Below are 15561 nucleotides of genomic sequence, written 5' to 3'. Positions count from 1 at the left end.
GTTCATAGCTACCATATAGTAAAAAGCCTTCAGTAAGGTAAATATTGAGATCCCCTCTAGTAAAAATCAAAGGAAAAGAATAGGAAAAATTGTTAAGCATGTCAACAGATGGGGGGAAGGGAAGGGAGAGACAGAGCAGGTGTAATGAGATGAACTAAAATGGGAAGCAAATCTAAGATTCATAGAAAGTTTTAAAGTTATGAAGCCAGCAGGGGTTCTGCGAGTTTAGCATGCATCAGAAATACCTGGAGGGCAGAGTGCTCACCCCTCTCCTAGAGTTTCTGACTTTTTAGGTCTGGGGTGAAGTTCCATGATTAGCATTTTTAATAAGCTTCCAAGTGTATTGATGCTGCTGGTCTGGGAATCACATTTTTTGAAAACCACTGGACTAGAATAATGCTTCTTAAATTAGCAACCAGACTATCCCCAGTAGCAGAGAAGAGCAAACAGTATGCGGGTGTGTGGAGCCTGAACCCTGAGGCTCCAGAGACACTGTGGCAACAGCAGAAGCAGCAAAGCCAGAAACACCCAGCAGTGAGCTTATAATTTTTTTAAAACCCCTGTTTTATTTTCAAAAATTAAGTGCATTTTGCATCCTACTCTACAATATATCCTTGTTTGTTTTCCTATAAAAAGAACACTCTTATTCTTTCGAGTAAAAACTAATGGCCTAGGGCCACTCTGTCCAATGTGAGAGCTGCTAGTCACAAGTGGTGATGTAAACAAATTAAAATTAACTACTATGAAAAATTCCGATCCTCAGTTACACATTTCAAGAGTTCAACAACTAAATGTGACTAATGGCTACCATATTGGGCAGTACAGGTACAGAACATTTCCATGACTGAAGAAAGTTCTATCGGACAATACTGGTCAAGGGCGTGATTCTCAAATTCCATTGCATTAGGGCATCACTGTGGAAACTTAAAAAAAAAAAAAAAAAAAAAAACCAATGCTGAGTTCCACCCTCAGAGATTCAGGTTTAACTGGTATGATGTATGGTCTGGGAACAGATATTTTAAAAAGCTTCCCAGGTTGCTCTAACATGCAGCAGTTTTAGAGCCCCTGGTTGAGGAAAACACAGTAAACTTATCCTGTGGTTTCTGGTACCGTCTATCCCTAGGGATGTGAGTCCCTCAGTCCGAGAAGAAAGAAACTAGAGGTAAGTTATATTAGGTTTCTGCCTTTGGGGTTCTCATTTGGAAGACAAATGAAGAAATGCAAAAGGAAACAAAAGTTGATTCTTCACATTGTAACACCGAAACTCACATGGTGCAGTTGAAAGGAACGTCATCTTCATGGGTCATGTTTGTGAGAACTTGGAAGAGTTGCATAAGAATTACAGGTAGAAACTGTATCATAACTTGGATCTCCATGGCATGCAAACACTAAAATAAGTCATTATTAGTTATGAAAATCAAAGTATGATAAAACTTGCAAAGGTGAAACAACCAAAAATTAAGTAATGATAAATACATTCACTAGAATATAAACTCACTTTAAACACATGCTTCCAGGGATAGGGGACTTTGTCAATTACTTTATACACATCTCTATTTTGGCACTCAGATTTTGTTAGTTCCTTTAATATTAAATACTCTATTGAAGATAACAAGTATAACTGGGATCAACAGGTTTTAGAATAAAGGTGACTGACTCTTGATAAATCAACAACTGGGCTGGGGAGCAGGCATGTTTGGAGGTAGTGGAGACTGGCCTACCAGGCCCCAGCATTCGTATGTTTTACAGGGAGAAGTGGGCCATCACTGTGCAGTGAGAACGGGACTCAATAAAGTGTATTTCTACGTATGGTTGGCTTTACACTGGTTCCATCCACAAACTGAGGCAGTTCTGCATTCTAACATCCTCATAATACATTTCTTCAAAGTGCTAACTAACACTCTACCTCTACTGATTGGCACATTAACATCAGAAAGAAGAAATATATTCGTGTATACAGAGAAATGATACAAGCAGCAAAATATTGGGTCGGCCAAAGAGCTCGTTTGGGTTTTTCTATACAGCTTATGGAGAAACCCGAACGATCTCTTGGCCAACCCAATAAGTAAAATGTCTTTCTTCTTCCTTCCCTCCTTCCTTCATTCACCCATTCATTCACTCACTCAGTCAACTGGCCAACCAAAAACCACCTCACTGAGCACCTTCTACACCAGTTCAATATTTAGTGCCCTGGGAAAGACAGAGATGGTCAGACAAGTCTGTATCCTAAGGAACACAGTATTCATCTTTCAGAGTGCCCCATGTTTCCATCCTTATGCTCACCCTCCCTTTTCAGGCCTCTCTCATCTCAACAGTGACCTCTTAGATTTCCAGGCAACTTCTCTTCAATCAGATGACTAATGCAAGAAACTGAGCTTAGGGAACCTCTAGTCTTTCCTTCAGGTTTTTCCGAATGTTTTGCCCTCTCTTCTACCCTTATAGCCCTTTTTTCAGGGCTATAACTTATAACCAAAATAGTCCAGTAATTTTCCATTAATAGTAGGGCTATGTACAGTTTCTCCTCAACCTCAGTATATTTAACTCTCATTTCCAAAACTCAATCCTCCTCAAGTAGCGGTTACATCAGGCCACTTTCTGCCACCATCAAAAAATTTTTTGATGCCTCTCCATTAGCTAGGGCAGTGGTTCTCAATCAGAGACCCCTTTACTACCCCACCCCTCCAGGCCATCTAGCAATGTCCAGAGACATTTTCAGTTGTCACGACTGAGGAGGTGCTACCGACATCTAGTGGATAGGCCAGAAGTGCTTCTAAGCAACCTCCAATGCATAGGACAGTCCTTTACCACAAAGACCCATCCTGCCTCAAATGCCAATAGTGCCAAGTTGGAGGAAACCTGACCCAGGCTATTAAGTCTAAGTTACTTCAAACCCAACTTACATTTTTAGCCTTAACATTCACCATTCTTCATGAGGCCAAACTGGTGTCTTGACTGCTCTGCTCCTTGAAATTGTCAAATGCATGCCTACCTTTGTGCCTTTGTTCCTATTTTTTTAGCAAAGTCCTAACCACCCTTCCCAGTCAAGTTCACCCCCCACTTTGGTGAAGCCATTCATGCACTCATTCAATAAAGGTATTACTGAATAAAGGTATACCAAGTGGGCTTCCCTTGTGGCTCAGCGGGTAAAGAATCTGCCTGCAATGCAGGAGACCTGGGTTGGGAAGATTCCACTGGAGAAGGGAACTGCTACCCACTCCAGTATTCTGGCCTGGAGAATTCCATGGACTATATAGTCCACGGGGTTGCAAAGAGTTGGACATGAATGAACTTCCGATTGCCAAGCACATCAAATGGACGTGGTTCCTATCATCAAGCAGTTCACAGACGATGGAAGGAAAACACATGGAACCGAATCACTGTGACACAAACAGTAAACAGTACACAGTAAACGCACAGAAGAAGAAGCAACTGTGTCTGCAAGTGAGGAGGGAATGTCACACACTTCAGAGGACAGAGGTTCTAAGGTTCAAGGTTAAGTAGGATCACATCAGGTAGAAAAAAGAGAGATGGGCATTCCTTGCAGAAGTGGTCTCCCTGTACCACTACTGTTTCTCTACACAGAATTTGTTCTCTACCCAGCAGCCAGAGGGCTCTTTTCGAAAGGCAAGTTCAACAATGCCATTTCCCTCTATTACAAACAAAGCCAACTGCCAAGAACAAAAAGCTATGAAGGGTTCCCCATCCTCCACTCGTCTGGGGCCATCGCCTGCTCCTCGCTGCTCAGTGTGCTCCAGCTATGCTGTCTTTGCTTTTTTTTCCTATCTTTCACACATCTCATTGCAAGGTGTTTACACCTGCTGCAATAGTCTGTCATCCTTTTACACAGTTTTATCACCTATGGCTGTCTTCCCCTAATCAGTTCTTTTCAGCTTGAAATGTCTTCAACTCCTCAGACAGGTCTTCCCTGACAACTCCATCTTGACTGCACTCCTGGTCACATTAGAGCCCATTCAGTTCACTTCAGTGACTCAGTCACGTCCGACTCTTTGCAACCCCATGAACCGCAGCATGCCAGGCCTCCCTGTCCATCACCAACTCCCGGAGTTTACCCGTACTCGTGTCCATTAAGTCGGTGATGCCATCTAACCATCTCATCCTCTGTTATCCCCTTCTCCTCCTGCCTTCAATCTTTCCCAACATCAGGGTCTTTTCAAATGAGTCAGTTCTTCGCATCAGGTGGCCAAAACACTGGAGTTTCAGCTTCAACATCAGTCCTTCCAATGAACACTCAGGACTGATTTCCTTTAGGATGGACTGGTTGGATCTCCTTGCAGTCCAAGGGACTCTCAAGAGTCTTCTGCAACACCACAGTTCAAAAGCATCAATTCTTTGGCACTCAGCTTTCTTTATAGTCCAACTCTCACATCCATACATGACCACTGGAAAAACCATAGCCTTGACTAGACGAACCTTTGTTGACAAAGTAATGTCTCTACTTTTTAATAAGCTGTCTAGGTTGGTCATAACTTTCCTTCCAAGGAGTAAGCGTCTTTTAATTTCATGGCTGCAACCACCATCTGCAGTGATTTTGGAGCCCAAAAAAGTAAAGTCAGCCACTGTTTCCACTGTTTCCCTGTCTATTTGCCATGAAGTGATGGGACTGGATGACATGATCTTAGTTTTCTGAATGTTGAGCTTTAACCTGTTCTATTTTCTTCACAGTACTCATCCCTATCTAATGGGACTTCTTTATAATCTCTCTACCCTAACTGGAGTAGGTATGTTGTCTGAATTATCCCAATTATATTCTCAGCATCCAGTACAATATCTGGCCCCACGGTAGGTACTCAATAATTATTTGGGGGATGACTGAATAAATGAATAAATGAAGGAATCAAAGGGATAAAGATGGGAACCCTCTAGTCTCAGTGGTTCCACAGTTTTGTGAACTCTGAGCATTTATATCCTGTAGCATGCATTTGACATTTAATTACATATTGCTTTGGACGATCATTTGTACTACTGACTTATATTGTCATCTGACTTAAATGGGCCCCTCTCAACTGGTCATAAGATCCCTATGGAAAATAGCCTAAGTTATTCTTCTTTGCAAGCCACACAGCATCTAGGAAAATACTGAACACTTAATAAGCTCAGCATGTGGATGGTTAGATGAAGTGATTAAACAATGTCATTTACAAGGACAAGAGATTGCAAGGTTTGATAAAAAGTACACGGGGCTAGGAGTCAAAAGACCCATCAAAAGACATGCTCGGCTCTGATCTCCTACTAACCAGCTGAATAACCACTGGTAAATCACTGTCCTCAGGCCTCAGTGTCCTCATCTGTAAAAAAAAAAAAATCCCTAAAGATCCCTTTTAGCACTGACATTCCATACAGGAGTTTGGCGCTTTCTATAATCACATGGCATTTCATTCATTACCACTAGAGGGTGAGCATAGGTCACAGAAATAACAAAATCCACACCCTTAAAAACACAAATATGAATACCTTTCTTCCCCCTCCAGTCTAAGAATATCAATACAGGAAATTTAATTTTGTTAAAACTTTTACAAAGCTTCCCCAGTGGAAGAATAAAGCCACGGATCTGAGCAGACAAGGCATTCACATATAGAGAGGGATTCTAGACATTACCCAAGATAAGGACTTGAAATTAGATGACTTACTGTACTTCTTAATGCTAATTAAGAATAAAAGCCACCATTTATCAGCTACCTGCCTGATTCTACCTTTGCAACAATCTATTTTCTGTATGGTAAGCAGGATGATTCTTTAAAAGCCACAGTGACATTACATCACACTCCTTTGTTCACAGCTTCCCATCTCATCTCAGCTTATGAAGCCCTACCGGACCAGTAACCCAGCTATCTTTTCCAATGGGGCGGCCTATCCTTGCATGTGCCAGCCACACTGGAACTCCTCCTGTTTCTGGAACACACCAAGCAAGCTCCTTGGGGCCTCTGCACTTGCTGTTCCCAGCCCTTGCCCAGAATTCCACATGGCTGGCACCCTCCTTTCCTTTAGGTCTCTTTACTGGAGAGCTCCTCATTGACAATCTAAAAAAGAGATCCTTATCACTTCTTATTCCCCTTCCCTATTATTTTGGTTTTCTTTATAGTACTTATTACCAACTGACATAAGATGCACAGTTGACCCTCCACCTCCACATATTTCACATCTGCAGATACGGAGAGCTGACTGCAAGGGACTTGAGCATCTCTGGTATCTAGGGAGGGTCCTGGAACCATGACTGCAGATGTAAATATTTATTCATTTATTTGTTTAGTGTCCATCTGTCTCCACAATAAAGTGAGCGCCTTGAAAATAGGGATATTGTCTGTTTTCTTCACTTATCCTCCCCATGTTTAGAATGAAGCCTGGCCCACAGGAGGTACTCAAGAAAAAAGTGTGGAATGAATACTACACAGCAGATGCCCTGTCTCACTGAGGCCTCACAATCACCATACAAGTGGGTATTACTGTTATCTTTATGAGACAGAAGAAGAAACAAAGGCTTGGAGAAGTTAAGTAACTTGGTCAAGGTCAATCACAGAATTAACAAGTGACAGAGCTGGGGTACAAGCTCAGTTTGTGATTCCAGAACCCATACACGTGTTACCTCATTCACACTGCCTCTCTGAAAGAAATGAGTATTTTTGTTCATTTCATATCATTCTTTATTAACATATGTCGAAAGGGAAATCCTGTAGAGGACTTCATTTAAAATAAAAACTCCTCAGACTGGCCATGGCTGATCTACTGAAGGAGCAGCCAAGAGAAAAGCTATTGTCAGCTGGGTCTTATGACATGTGCTTTGTCCTACCATGTTAGGACATCAGTGGAGTCTTGGAGTCTCAATACTTTTGATAAAATATGGCATTTCTTATGACTCCTATGCACCATGGAGCAACTAGGTTCTCTCTTATCAGCTGACCCTTTTGATACTCTTTCACCTACGGACCCAGGAACCATTTCATGTTTTATTCCAAGTAAAAGTGACTCCTTTTTCTCCACAGCATTCTCTACCTTTACTGGGCTGTCAGCAAGATGAGAAAAGACCTCGAAAAATCAATCTATGGACCCGAAACAAACATATTCATGAGACTTTTTTTTTTTTAAGTATGCTGTTGAATTCTGGCTAAAACATTTTCTTCCTAATGCCGTGCTTCTGTTGTGTGCTTCTAAACAGCCACTTGATGGACAAGGACAGTAGAATGTGCTCTCTTGAGGATTTGCAGCCAAAAGTATTTTCAAGAATTCATTTTTTTTGGCCCTCCCACATCAAAAATATGGCAACCAAAAGACAAGAAAAACAACCCTTTCACAGAAAGCTGCTGTTCATTTACCTTTAAATATTTAATGAGCTCCCCGGGAACTTCTTTCGAGCCTGACTGAATCAGCTGGCAATGCTGGAAGAATTTGTGCACATGCAGATCCTGAAAACCAGATGGACACAGCCATATGAAATTTGATTCATTACCCACAAAACACAGGCTCTCCACCTCTACCACCCGTCCTCCCACCCAGAATCTTGCAAGCCTGTTTCCCTGGGTCTTCTAATGACCCGACTCAGCATCTACAGCTACCAACACACATGTTCCTCCTTGAGTCCCAGAGGCCTCTCAACCCACACACAAAACAGCAAACCAGGCCCATTCAGCATGCATCTCAGTGCAGCGGGTAGGCCACCATTTACGCCCAACTAGTCCAACATTTGTTTCTTTTTTTCAGTAGTGTCATCTCTGAAGTTGGGTCGCTTCTATATTTTAATGGAACAAGCAGGAAGAGAGGTCTGAACTGACAGGTGAAGAAAAGGGAGTCACCTGGCCCTGTGGTGGCCAGCGTCCAATGTCCTATGTGAAATCTATAGACACTGAATCTTTGGATAGCACAGACTGTCTCAGGAACCAGAATCAAGAAATTCTGGATGAATTGAGAAAGAAGAATTGACATATATACACAATCATGTGTAAAATAGATAGCTAGTGGGAAGCTGCCGCATAGCACAGGGAGCTCAGCTCTGTGCTCTGTGATGACCTAGAGGGATGAGAGTTGGGGTGGGGGGGGGGAGGCATGGAGGGAGGTCCAAGAGGAAGGGGATATGTGTATACATATAGCTGATTCAGGCTTCCCAAGTGGCGCCACTGCTAAATAATCCACCTACAATGCAGAAGATGTGAGAGACTTGGGTTCAATCCCTGGGTTGGGAAGATCCCCTGGAGGAGGGGATGGTAACCCATTCCAGTATTCTTGCCTGGAGAATCCCATGGACAGAGGAGCCTGGTGGGCTACAGCCCAAAGAGTCGCAAAGAGTCGGACACAACTGAAACAACTGAGAATGCATGCAGAGCTGATTCACGTTGTGGTACAGCAGAAACTATCACAACAATGTAAAGAAATTATCCTCCAATTTTAACAAAAGGGATTAAAGAGGAAAAAAATGGAAGTCAGATTTTGACCTGCTTCCTCTAATTATTATTTGTGGGACCTTCGGTAAATCTTTTAACCTGACTGAGCCCCTGTTTCTTTTCCTATAAAAGGATGGAATGTCCAAGGAAACCTGAGAGGGCTGTACCAAGGAGCGTGGACTTCACCTTCTCCATCCATGATTTTTCAAACGGTGCTTGAGGTGTCTCACAGATACTTGATTCTAATTTCAAGGATGCTGAGTCTAAGAGCAAACTGTAGTAGCTAATCCTGATCCACTGACTGCCAACTTCTGTGTTCAGCTCCAGTCTAACCATAAGAAAAACATCAGACTAATTCCAACAGAGGGGCATCCGCAAAGCACCAGTAGTCCTGAAAACTGACAAGGTCACCCAAAACAACGAAACACTCAGAACTTGTCACAGCCAAGAGCCTAAGGGAATGTGACAACTAAAAGTAACATGCCATCCTGGATAGAATCCTGAAACTGAAAAGGGGTACTAATAGGTAAAAACTAAGAAAATCTGAATAAAGGCCAGACTTCAGCTAATGATTATGCCTCAATACTGCTTCTAGAGTTGTAACAAGGGTGTCACACTCATGTTAAATGTTAACAGTAGAGGAAACTTGGTATAGGGCATATGGGAGGTGGCTGCACTATCCTCATAATTTTTCTGTAAATCTGAAACAGCTCAAATATATATATATATATGGTTTAAAAATGGTGATAATAGCCTCCATATTTTTTTCAGAGTTTTGGAAGACTCGAATCAGTCAATGGGAATAAAGGGATTTGGTCATTTGAGAAGAATTTAAAAATTTGAGCTATTATTAAGAATGGTGTTATTACTAATAAGAAAGTGTTTTAGGCCACAACTTCTCTAAGACTGTAGAAATGAATATAATCTATTTTAATCAAGAAAAAACTTAAGTATTAAAATTGACAAAATTCGGGGACTTCCCTCATGGTCCAGTGGTTAAGACTCCTCACTTCCAAAGTAGGAGGCATGGGTTTGATCCCTGGCCTGGGAACTAAGGTCCCACATGCCACATGGTGTGGCAAAAAAATTTGTTTGACAAATTCATGGGATGCAACTTACTTGAGTGTAAATGGTAGACTCTAAGTGGCTTTTGATCTTCAACAAAGGCTTTGCACCATCTACCCACTTAATATCCACATTCGATTGCTGGGAACAGAAAACATACATGTGAGTTTTTGTACCATAGCAAGGGACAGATGAGCAATATAGGCATTTCAACATTTTTCTCAGAAACAAATGTGCTAGCTTCAGACATAGGGTATTATTGGAGAAAATAACCTGCCTTTAGAATAAATGTATCCTAAATCATTTTGAAGTTCCCATCCTTTGCAGGCAGATACTTTTCCTAATGACAATAAAAATGACTATATAAAGGAATTTTTTTATCATGCACAAAATCATTTTGTGCCCAAGAGTCCCATTTTAAGTTACTGGAATCAACTGACATGAGGTTACTTTGTCAAACTACGATAGAAACTTCCCAACACACATTTTCCATACTTATCTTTGTTGTGGACCAGTATCAGCCCTCAAACCACACTCTGAGTAGCCACCAACCACACCAAACCATTCAATATGCCAACAGTATTCTATTGTTTAAACATTTCATCATATACGTAAAACTGAATCACTTTGCTGTACAGCAGAAATTAACATGACACCAAATCAACTATACTTCAATAACATTTTTTAAAAGAAGGGAAAAATAACATTTCATCATGATTTCTTCAACAAATACAGATATTTTCCTACCCTTCTGGATTCTGCGTCATTCAGATTCAAGTAGCCTGGGGGAAGATTGGCAGAAACTGGCAGCTGCTGCTCCAAAGTGATGATTCTACCATCCTTCAGTAAAGGTACCCAGGCAAAGCCAACTGCCAAGACAATAATCAACCATGAGAAATGAAATCGCAGATGCAATTAGCTACACAAATGTCTGGTCACTGGGGAGCAGGGTAGGGCTGGTGATGCTGCCAGGGGTTTGTATGTGAGAGTCTAGGTGTTGGGCATCCAAGTATTGGGGAAAAAAATGAGTTTGGATGGCTTCCTAATCCTAGCCTGGCCACTAACAGGTTATTCACGCTACCTCCTTGACCATAACAATGGGAACAATAACACCCAGTTCTTCTATAGAACAGAGTGATTTAAAGACCAAAGTGAGCTGATATACCAAAACACTTGAAAGCTTTTAAAGTGCATCCATTTCATTATCTTGACATACTAGGGGAGCATTTTGGTAGACTTATTTTTTTCAAGATTCAAATGTCTCTTGTCCACCCTTACAGTCTCATATCTGAGACTATAATCAGACAGCAATCACCATGCTGCAAAATTTCTTCCAGCAACCCTAGGGTAAGTAAAGGACTATGGAAAATGAAGGTCACAAGTCAGGGTTATGTTCTATATTTATACACAGCAGTATTTGGTTGGGCAGTTTTCCTGATTACAGAAGGAAGAGAGGTAGCAAGAGAATACAGCCACAGCACAGTACTTACAACTGGAATCATTGAGAGATTTTCCTCTCCAGTCTCTACATTTCTTAACAGTTCTACCCCAAAGAGCCTCTTGGCTTCTTATTAGAAAACTCATCATGTTCTAAGCTAAAAAAGCCAGAGCCATCTGTGTTGCTCAAGTCAAGCGGTGTCAGTATTTCCATTATAGAGATTACTCTGGACTTCAAGTGTTTATAACTTAGCTGTAAAAAGGCTTGCTCTGAACTGAGTTCTGGCATGAGGGAGGGTGTTGGCTCGAGAGTACTTTTGAAAGCCACTGCTTTCTGATACTTTAAAATTCTTTGTGTGAGTGTGTGGGTGTGTGTGTGCGCACGCACACGTGTGCGTGTGTTTACAGTGTGAACACAGAAGTCAACACAAATCTGGTTAGAATGTTTTCATTCACGTGTTTAATTTGGCAAAGCTTTAATTCTTAAAGAGACTGATACATTGCATTCTCCAAGTTGACTGAACGGCTTTCTCAGACGCCAAAACACGCCTGCAGGGCATCTTCACTAGTACAGCTTCAGAAATGCTTTACAGAGGGCTTTTCTTTTAGAAAAAGCAGAGGAAAGTAACATGAGCAGAAGAACCATTCAAAAGGACTCTGTCAAAGTAGTTAAACTGAAAATTAGACAAATGACAAAAGGTTTCCAGTCCAGAAATCAGGAAAAGGAAAAGATATTTCTTGTTTTTCAGCAATATTTTTTCCTTACATAAAGTTTTATTGACATATAATTCAGATGCCTTACAATTAATCTATTTAAAGTATACAATTCAATGGTTCTTAGTATATTCACAAAGCTCTATATCTATTGCCACTACCTAATTCCAGAAATTTTTCATCACCCCCAAAAGGAACTCCATACCCTTCAGAAGTCACATTCTATTTCCCCTTCTTCAAGTCCCGGACAGCCACTGATCTACTTTCTGTCTCTATGGAATTGCTTGGGCAACATTTTTGCACTGCAAATCAATCAGAGCATGGCCAAGTGTGTCTCTCAGTCAAAACTCATCTAGAATGCTTGGAAGCTATATAAGGTACAATGTCAAGCACACACCATCTGCCTCAAAGGTGTGAAGCCACTTAAAGGATGGACAGTTGGAAGTGATGAGTGCTGGGGAGGAGTTTGGGATTAACAGATATACACTACTCTATATAAAATAGATTTTAAAAACTAGCACCTGCTGTATACAGCACAGGGAACTATGTCCAATACCCTGTAATAACCTATAATGGAAAAGAATCTGAAAAAGAACGGATATGTGTGTATATATACATATGTATGTATAACTGAGTCACTTTGCTGTACACCTGAAACCTTATAAATCAGTAATACTTCAAAAATAACTTCAATATATATATTTTAAAAACTGATGAGTAGCAAGAGAATAATCACCTCATGCTCTACTGAGCATCTTGCCCACTTCTGTCTACGATCTGGATAAGGCAACTGTTGTTTGTTTCTTCAGGAGGTACACTGTCATAGGTTCTCATTATTCTGCTAGATTTCTGCTCAACCTGCAAGGTCACTACCCTAAATGAACTGCAATTTCTATGGGGATCTAGAACATGACCGCACTATCCACAAAGGGACTCTCCTAATATTCAGTACTGCTGCCTGCTGGGCACCACTCAGATGTGTCACTAACACTGCAAACTCAACATCAGTCAAAACCCACCATTCCTAGGCACAACTCTGCTACTCGGCAATACCTTCTTTCCAGTTTTGAAACTTCAGTGCTAACTTTGAATCATCTCTCTAGAGGCCATTCACTTGCCAGGCCCAGTATATTACTCTGCAATTGTCTTTTCCTCCACCCTCACCGCCTGCCCCCCACCCACCTGCCACTTACAGCCCCACTGTGGTCCCCTTCCTCTCCTGAACTCCTGAAATAGCCCCCTAACTGGTGTTTGTTCCTTCCTTCCTTCTTCCTGCTCCACCTCACCTCACATTGCTGCCTGATTGGATTTCCTGCAAAACATCTCCTACTGGTGTTTATAACCCTCCAGTATTTCCTATTGGTAACAGAACAAAATCAAACCCACAACCTGGTATTCAGGGCCTTCCACCACCTGACTCTTCCTTTTCAATCTGGCCTCCTATGCTTCCCTCCCCAGTTCCCTGTGCTCCAGTGCTCCAGTGCTATGGAACTATTTGGGGTTCACTGTCCAGACCCCTCAATACTCTGCCTCTGTACCAGCTATTCCTTCATCCTGGAATCCTCTCCCTTCCTGTCATGTCCTTGTCCTGTCATGTCCATGACTGCATTATCAAACTCTAGCCCACCCTTCAAGGCCTCACCCAAACACCATCTCCTCCTGGAAGCCTTCCCTGACTCCCCAGCCACTTGTCCTTCCACCAGTTGAACTGAACAATATTATGTGATGTCAGAGAATAACTCACTCTTCTCTGAGATCACATAGCACCAATTTTATTGGTAACTACTACTTTCTATCTTGTGTTATAAATGTCTACATAGATCTTGTTTCCCCCACTGGACCATGTGCTCACTGAAGATGAGATCTATGTTCGATGCTCCACTGTCTTCTCCTTACTACCTACTACAGTATCTAGTACATAATAGATAGGCAGACATATTTGCCAAGTGAATGAACAAATTTAAGATGGGTCCAGGCTAATGACACGGAAGCAGCCTGAATGCCCGTCAACAGAGGAATGGATAAAGAAGATGTAGCACATATATACGATGAAATATTACTCAGCCATCAAAAGGAATGAAGTTGTGCCATTTGCAGAGACATGGACAGACCTAGAGTGAACTAAGTCAAAAAGAGAAAAACAAATATCACATATTAACGCATACGTGTGGAATCTAGAAAAATGGTATAGAGGAATCTATTTGCAAAGCAGAAATAGAGACACAGATGTACAGAACAAACAAATGGACACCAAGGGTGGGAGGGGGTGGTGGGAAGAATTGGAAGATTGGGATTGACATATATATACTACCTTATATAAAATGGATTAACTAATGAAAATAGACTATATAGCACAGGAATCTCTATTCAATGCTCTGTGATGACAAAGAGGGGATATATGTATACATATAGCTGATTCACTTTGCTATACAATAGAAACTAGTGTAACATTGTAAAGCAACTAAACTCCACTAAAAATGTTTAAAAAAGAAAGAAAGAAAAAGATTGGCACAGGCTAACTTGGATTTGAATCCCAAAGCATGCTTACACTGACATAGTGGATATGGCATGGGCCATGTCCATAGGACCTGTGATATTCTCCCAAGGATGCTTCCCATTGCTCTATCTAAAGCCTTGAGGAATGAGACCACAACTGGGGCTTCACTATCAATGCTTATTCAAGTTTGTTAAATCTATCCTCTTCTCACTAGAATTCCAATCTCCCATGGGTTCAAAAATGCCCATGGCTCTGGGCTCACTTCCCTCTTCTCAATGAGTAGAGCTGGAAGATTCTGCTTGCTGGGCCATTCCACACAAAAGAAATAACAAAAATATAGCATCACAATATGGGTTTCTTTCTGAGAAGAGCAATATTACTTTATGTTGCCTACAGTAATCTAAGCACACTGGCAAGCATTTGGACATGACGTTGAGTAGAAATGATGATAAAATGAACATGTAATTCATATTTTAGCAAGGAAATTTTAACTCAGAAATGCACTTTTTGGTAAGGGGAAGTGGTCTGTAGCTCGATGAAAGAGGTTATATCCTAAGACAACTCCATTTCAAATAGCTCTAGAGAGAGAGATTTAAAGAATGCATGGATATATGTATACCTATAGCTGATTTACATTGTTGTACAGCAGAAATTGACACAACATTGTAAAGCAATTATACTCTAAAATTTTTTTTAATTTTAAAAGATACACACTTATAGACAGATTAGATAGACATAGATGTGAATATAGATAGATACGTAGATAGATATAAAGGATTATAAACAAGGACTTCTGGACAGCACAGGCCATTCTATTCAACACTCTGTCTTAAGTCATATGGGAAAAAAATCCAAAAAAGAATAGATGCATATACATGTACAAGTGAATCAAGTGGCTGTACACCTCAAACACAACATTGTAAATCAACTATTTTCCAATAAAGAACACACGTACCTGGAGTTTCAACTGTGTCCTGCTTTTTGGTTGTTCCCTTTGTGTTAATTTCGCAACTTACGTGATAAAAAGTGAAAAGTAAATGATGTTTTTGATGCAGGTGAATGGGAAGCTCAATTTTTATCTGAAATGAAAGCAAAATTATACAGAGCATTTTGTTTTCATCGTCAAGTGGGACTGTCAGACCTTTAGCTCTGTTTCATCATACTTTTCCAATGACATAATTTTCTAAATCACAGGTCAAGGGGTCAAATAATAGATATCATTTAAATACATTCCAAATGCCTTTCTGGTCAATTTCAGTTTGACAATAATATTCTCTAGGGTTGTGAGAGCTGATTTATTACTCTTCCTGGAGAGTCCAGTGGATTCTCCTGGATTCAACTTTGCAGCCGGATTTTCTGAAACACTGGATCAAAACCACATCCTTAAAGCCCAGAGATACTATGTAATTCAATCTGAGTCAGTGAATCCAATCCATCTACAATGTGCGCTGAATTTGA

At 40.9% G+C, this 15561-nt stretch overlaps 1 protein-coding gene across 2 annotated transcripts in view; it reads right to left on the bottom strand.

Annotated features, from left to right (window-relative positions):
- The window catches only part of DOCK11 (dedicator of cytokinesis 11), a 202450-nt gene that overhangs the window by 86694 nt on the left and 100195 nt on the right, over positions 1–15561 (bottom strand). For both annotated transcript variants that reach the window (XM_043895989.1, XM_043895990.1), the window contains exons 20-24: positions 15059–15182; positions 10203–10324; positions 9510–9596; positions 7329–7418; positions 1270–1388 (exon numbers count right to left, since the gene is read on the bottom strand). In XM_043895989.1, the coding sequence (XP_043751924.1) occupies positions 1270–1388; positions 7329–7418; positions 9510–9596; positions 10203–10324; positions 15059–15182 (542 nt within the window). The remainder of the gene's footprint in view (positions 1–1269; positions 1389–7328; positions 7419–9509; positions 9597–10202; positions 10325–15058; positions 15183–15561) is intronic.

The sequence above is a fragment of the Cervus elaphus genome, chromosome X, assembly GCF_910594005.1.
Source record: "Cervus elaphus chromosome X, mCerEla1.1, whole genome shotgun sequence".
Lineage (NCBI taxonomy): Eukaryota > Metazoa > Chordata > Mammalia > Artiodactyla > Cervidae > Cervus > Cervus elaphus.
This window is presented reverse-complemented; position numbering and strand designations above follow the sequence as displayed.